The sequence below is a fragment of the Mustela putorius genome, unplaced genomic scaffold, assembly GCF_011764305.1.
Source record: "Mustela putorius furo isolate JIRA1106 unplaced genomic scaffold, ASM1176430v1.1 tig00000721_pilon_pilon_pilon, whole genome shotgun sequence".
Classification (NCBI taxonomy): domain Eukaryota; kingdom Metazoa; phylum Chordata; class Mammalia; order Carnivora; family Mustelidae; genus Mustela; species Mustela putorius.
In genome coordinates, this window is record NW_025421456.1 from 2,166,639 (window position 1) to 2,172,638 (window position 6,000).

General features: G+C 41.6%; 1 protein-coding gene across 1 annotated transcript in view; it reads right to left on the bottom strand.

Annotated features, from left to right (window-relative positions):
• The window catches only part of ANXA5 (annexin A5), a 28,863-nt gene extending 23,328 nt beyond the window's left edge, over nt 1-5,535 (bottom strand). The window contains exons 1-2 of the mRNA XM_013053930.2: nt 5,375-5,535; nt 5,225-5,268 (exon numbers count right to left, since the gene is read on the bottom strand). Coding sequence (XP_012909384.1) covers nt 5,225-5,233 — 9 coding nt within the window. The 5' untranslated portion in view covers nt 5,234-5,268; nt 5,375-5,535. The remainder of the gene's footprint in view (nt 1-5,224; nt 5,269-5,374) is intronic.
• Between the last annotated feature and the right edge of the window lie 465 nt (nt 5,536-6,000).

Sequence of the window (6,000 nt, forward strand, 5' to 3'; positions counted from 1 at the left end):
AACGACCACCCCACTTCTGCACCCAACCTGCCTACTGTTCCAACAGTCCCCTCCTATCTGCAGTCCCAGTCTCTGCCTAGTTTGTCTTTAAGATTTCACTGGGATCATAGCAGCAGATTCTTAAGTGGTCTTCCAATATCCAGCTTCTCTCTCCTGCCTTTCCCCCCACCCCCCACAAACCTCCCACACCACCATGCGATCTCTTCAGCCCTCAGAAATGCAACATCACACTGGCACCAGGGTGATCTTGGTTAAATGCAAATCTAACCATGGCACACCCCAACTTAAAACTCTTTGACAGCTCCTCTTACCTACAAAATGGGTCATATTCTTCTGCTCTTTCTGGCATCCTTTTCCAGGCAGGGCTCCATCTCCCCACCTGACCACAGCTTCACTCCATCCATACCGTACTGTCTGCAGCTCCTGGCCAGGCAAAACACCTTTATACCTCTGAGCATTCACTCTTGCTGGTGTTGCCTCTACATATAATGCCTTTCCTCCTTGTCCCATCTGACCACTGCCACGTAAGTGACTGACCTCAATTTCCTCTTCTGTGAAACTGAAATAGTAATACTGATTTCTAAAACTGTATTGTAAGCACTAAATAATGCATACAATGGACATAGCAATGCATCTGTTATACCAATAAACTGTTGTCCCATTTCCTTTTTTATTTTCCCGGTCTAACAATACCTGATGCATAGTGGGAACTCAAAAGCTTCATATATTCATGACTGTACCCATGAATGGGAAATAAAGAGAACAGTTAAGAACAAGTGTCCAGAGAAATGATACCAACTGGAATACACATTCATTCCACTAAATCAACTGCGTACAGGTTTACATATTATATAAACTACTAAACTGAAAAGATGGGTTCAAAAAAAAAAGGTCCTGCGAGCACTAATTTTTGTAAAGATCAACTAATGCGTCTGTGAAGTTTTGTAATACTATACAGGTCATACAAATAAAATTTATTTCAGAAATTGATCTATAATGTAAAAATAAAACTTATTTCAGAAATTGATCTATAATGTAAAAATATATTTCTATGATGTTAAAATTTCCAAGTCACTGAAAGAAGAAAACCACAGATTGCCCAACTCTCACTAGCTCCCAACCTATGTCCAAAGGGACCAGATCTAGACAAGAGAATTAAGATTTGCTGAAAGCCAATGAATTGTTCAGTGGCTTGCCAAGCAGCCAAGCGGTTTTGGATCTAGTTCTTTCTCAGCATTCAAAATGTAAACAAGACTCAGAGGTATCAGGAACTGAGAGACACTAACCCAAAGCAGTATAGGTAATCCTGATCTAAGATATCAAGAGAGATCTCTAAGGAGAGATTTGACCTTAAAGTGAATGGCATGAAAAGATACAATCAATATCTGGTCAACTCCTCTAGAATGAACCTCATCTCAAATCTGTTTATTTACACTGATCCTGCTTGTTCTGCACAGGCACTTTATAAATTATCACAGTACAATGATTTCAAACCAACCAAAGAAATTCCTAATCAAACCTTGCACAGTTTATGTATGGAGGAGAGAAATCTGATGTTCATGAAGTTTCTAGTGAAAATTATGTTGCCTGATTTTGCTTCATGACATTCTTGCTGATTTAAATACATTAACTCTATAAACAATATTATAAAGCTAAAATCAGATTGCCCAAAATCTATCTAAAATCTCTCTCTCTCTCTCTCTCTCTCTCTATATATATATATATATATATATAATTTATTTATTCAAGAGACAGAGACAGAGCATGAGGACGGGGAGGGGCAGATAGATTCTCCTCTGAGCAGGGAGCCCAAAGAGGCAGGGCTCCATCCCAGGATTAGGTAATCATGACCTGAGCCGAAGGCAGACACTTAACCAACTGAGCCACCACCCACGTGCCCCACCCCAAAATCTATCTTTTTAAAGTTTTATCATAAAGAAAATTATACAGACTGAAATGAATTACCTTTTTATTTTTTTTTAAGATTTTACTCATTTATTTGACAGACAAAGATCACAAGTAGGCAGAAAGAGAGGAGGAAGCAGGCTCCCTGCTGAGCAGAGAGCCCGACTTGATCCCAGGACCCTGGGATCATGACCTGAGCCGAAGGCAGAGGCTTTAACCCACTGAGCCACCCAGGCGCCCCATGAATTACCTTTTTAAAGTTTTGTTATCTGAAAGAAAATTATACAGACTCGAATTGAATTAAAATGTATTAAATGGATCATTCATCTTTGAAATACAGCCAACTCCTGATTTTTCCAAACCAAATACAGAAGTACAGCATGTACTTTTATGTACCTAAAATAAATTAGAGTATCTGCAAAATAATTTGGCTCTAGCTAAATAGTGAGATTTTAAAAACCTGCATGAGCAAGTTAAGCAATAAGAGAGAAATAGGTCAGAATTCAGTTTAAGAAATCCAACCCAAAATATGGTTAAGTCAGACTGAGAAAAATGACCCTAAAAACTAATTTTTTTAAAAGTTACATTTATATAATCACAGCTCTGAATTATTTACTCACCATGATAATATAAATCACTTTTTATGTAGCTCACAGTATCTGTTATGACTTTGTCTCCCTATACTGACATCATCAAAGTAAAATTTTAAGAATTTATATTGATATGAATTATGAGATTTTAAAATGTATAATTTATATAGCAAATAAGCAAAAATGTTATTATAAATATACACAGGAGTATAAAATATCCCTAATAATATTTTTGTATAAAAATAGAAACTCTATCAAAGATCAGTAAGTCAATGCTTTCTCTTTAAATTCTTAACAAGACGGTCATGCCCAAGAGCTACATATATAATTGATTGATGGATCTTTGTAGACTATGACTAGCAGGATGGTCCCAAGATCAAGTAAAAAGACAAAACACTGGTATGGAAAGTACAATTTATAAACATGAAAAATTACTGCTGTGGGAGTATACATTATCATTCTTCAATAAGTAAGAGACAATATTTAATGATACGGTCTAAATGGCTGAAATGTGCACCTCTAAGTCTGAGGCATCTGATTTCACTACTCTACAGAGAGCCACAGAGTGGAGGTCTCTGGTTCCCATAACCACAGGTCAACAAAACATACTACCATAGAAACCATCTGAAACCTAACACTGAAACTACTTCAGCTTTCCTACCATTACACTGGGGTCCAAGGTATTTTTTGACAGTAAAAGTACAAGTTCTTAACGGGGGCATTCTGCATCCCATCAAATGTGTGAGTATAAAAACAAAACTCTATCTTAATGTTAAACATTTTAACAAAATGTTTTACTTCCATGGTTTCCAAGGAGAACTAATAACAAAGTACAAAATGCAACACTGTATCTATCTTTCTTAACATTACTTGCAACTTCTATGATGACTAACAACTGTGGTTTTGATAGGAAACAATACTGGAGTTCTACTGTGATAGAGATCATGCCCCCAATTTTATAATGCAAACCACCATTCTCCAAGGTTTTGTGTATATAATAGCCTTTATACTTTTCATTATTTGAAATAATTAATGTCCATAATTGGAAAACATGTTAATTTGTGCTATCTGGAGTCTATATAATTGAAAGGAATTGATTGAAAAACTTCAGACATCACTGGGTCAACTTAGGAAAGAGATACAAGAAACACCCAAATGAGCAAGGATAAAGGGAATTGTTCTTTGATGCTTGTTCAGTCATCATTCACATCACCACACCAGCATATCAAGATAAGAAAAACAACCCAGTGAAGGAAAGTTAGTTCCACATAAAAGTATCCTTTATGAGGGGAAGAACCTATACCAAAGTTTCCATTTGAAGTAATATGAGAACCGGTTTATTGTAATATTTCCTAAGTTCAAAAGAGGAAGTAAGAATGGAAACACTGTATAAATTTAATAAAGTTACCAGGTCTTCATAATACTCCCATGTTCTCTTGGAAAGGACCTTGAAACCTTACTCAATTTTGATAAGTCAGTCATGTTTGGCGGGTTTTTTTGTTTATTTGTTTTAATCTGATTTAATAAATGAAGAGTATAAAGAGAGGACACTATCTGAGAGTTAAAATACTCGTTTTAAATTTTTATTTATTTATGGAGAGAGAGAGAGCACACAAGCAGGGGAAGAGGCAGAGAGAAAGAAAAGGAGAAGCAGACCCCCGCTGAGCAGGGAGCCTGATGTGGGATTGGATCCCAGATCCGGGGACCAGGACCAGAGCAGAAGGCAGACAACCAACCAACTGAGCCACCCAGGAACTCCAAACTCCTGGTTTTAAAAAAATTATCTGACAAGCCAGATTGATTGCCAAGATCTGTAAAATTAGTTTTGCGTTGGAGTTGTTAGGACTGATATTTTATTCACAAAATACTGTACAACACGGTCTTTGTTTTTAAAGACTACTACATGAATGATGTTTCTTTCCTGTATTTGTCAAGAACAACAACAAAAAAAAAAAAAAAAAAAAAAAAACCAATATTAGGTAATCACGTTCTGAAACAATCCCAAGGCAAATTCAATTTTTAGAACTCGTTCCACGAGTTACTTAAGAAAAGCAGCTCTTCTGTTTAATCTTTTGCGTGGGGCGGGGGGGCAGGGGGGAGGACGCAGTGCCTACAGGAACAGTTCCTTTCAGTAAAATTGTGTTGAGCAACTGGAAAAATCTCAAGAGCTCTACTGGAAAAAGCCATGCCCACTCGTAGCATGGAAATAATACAAGGAAAGATAGGGAAAGGAGAGGAGGGGAGGGGAAGAGAGGAGCAAAAAAGAGAAGGGAGGCGGGGGGAAAGGAAGAGGAGAGCAAAGAAGAAAGGAAATAAAGACGGCAGGCGTGGAAAGAAAGAAAAAAAAAAAAGACACGGAAAAAAACGCGTGCGGCTCACTTGACCGCTAAGAGCTTTTCCTGTTCTGGTTCTAATTTTAGGTTCATTGGATTTTACACATTCACTCACAAAAAGGGAGTGCACACAAATCCGGCCACGTCACCGGCTGCTGCGCCCCACCGGCTGCTTCGGAGCAGGTTCTGGCGGGCACTGGACGGAAAGAAGCCAGCGACACAGGAAAGGGAGGGAGGGGGACTGGAGGAGAAACAGGAAAGGTGTAGCAGATTTCTCGAAGGCAGATTTCATTTACTCCTAAACTTTGTTGGCTTTCGGACAAATTCTAGAACTCCCTTGACACAGCTTACAAAGTTGGCAAATGCGCGCGCGGCGCGGGGGGCGCACGGTCATACCTGTGCCATGGCGACTGCTCAGGTCAGGAGAAGGTGATGCCAAACTGCAAGAAAAGAGAGACACCGCCGCTTTAGCGAGCCGCAGACCGAGCCTCCCCGCGGCTCCCCTCTCCGGACGCAGCCCCCACCCCCGGCTAGACGAGCACTCACCCAAGGGTGAAAGAGGGACCTAAGTGCCCCGAACCTCCCAGGGAGCGGCAGAGCGCGGGGCGCCGGCGGGGAAGGTAGTGTAGGGATGCGAACAGAAGTGGCTCCAGGCAGCTGCGCTCTGCCCACTCCAGGCAACGGAAACACCTCCCGCCCCGCCCCGCCCCTCCCGCAGCCTGCCCCTCCCGCAGCCGGCCCAGCGAGCCCGGCCCCCCCCTTCTCCGGCCTCAGTGCGCCTGCGCGGGGCGACTCTAGTCCTGGGTCCCGAAGCCTGGGTGGGGCGGGTTTGCAGCTGCTTTGGAAACCGGAGAAGGCTCGGATCCCGAAGGACCGCTGGGCCTCCTTGTCCTCGCGCAGCGGGAAGGGCGTGGGGACTCTGTCCAGGACTGTGGGTTTTGGGTCGCTGGGGCTTCTCCTCTCACCGTGGCCGCAGGAACGGTGGCCTGGCAGAGCTACTCGGACACAGCGTGGCGTAGCCGACTTTTTGCAAGGCGAGACAGTCACTGCAGCCAAGGACAGTGCATCTTTGACCGTCCTCTGGAAAAGAGAGTAAAGCTTTGAGTGTGTTTCTAAGTAAACAAACAAAAAAAGTGCCAGTGGTTACTTCTTAGAGGGCCCTCCCTGAAATG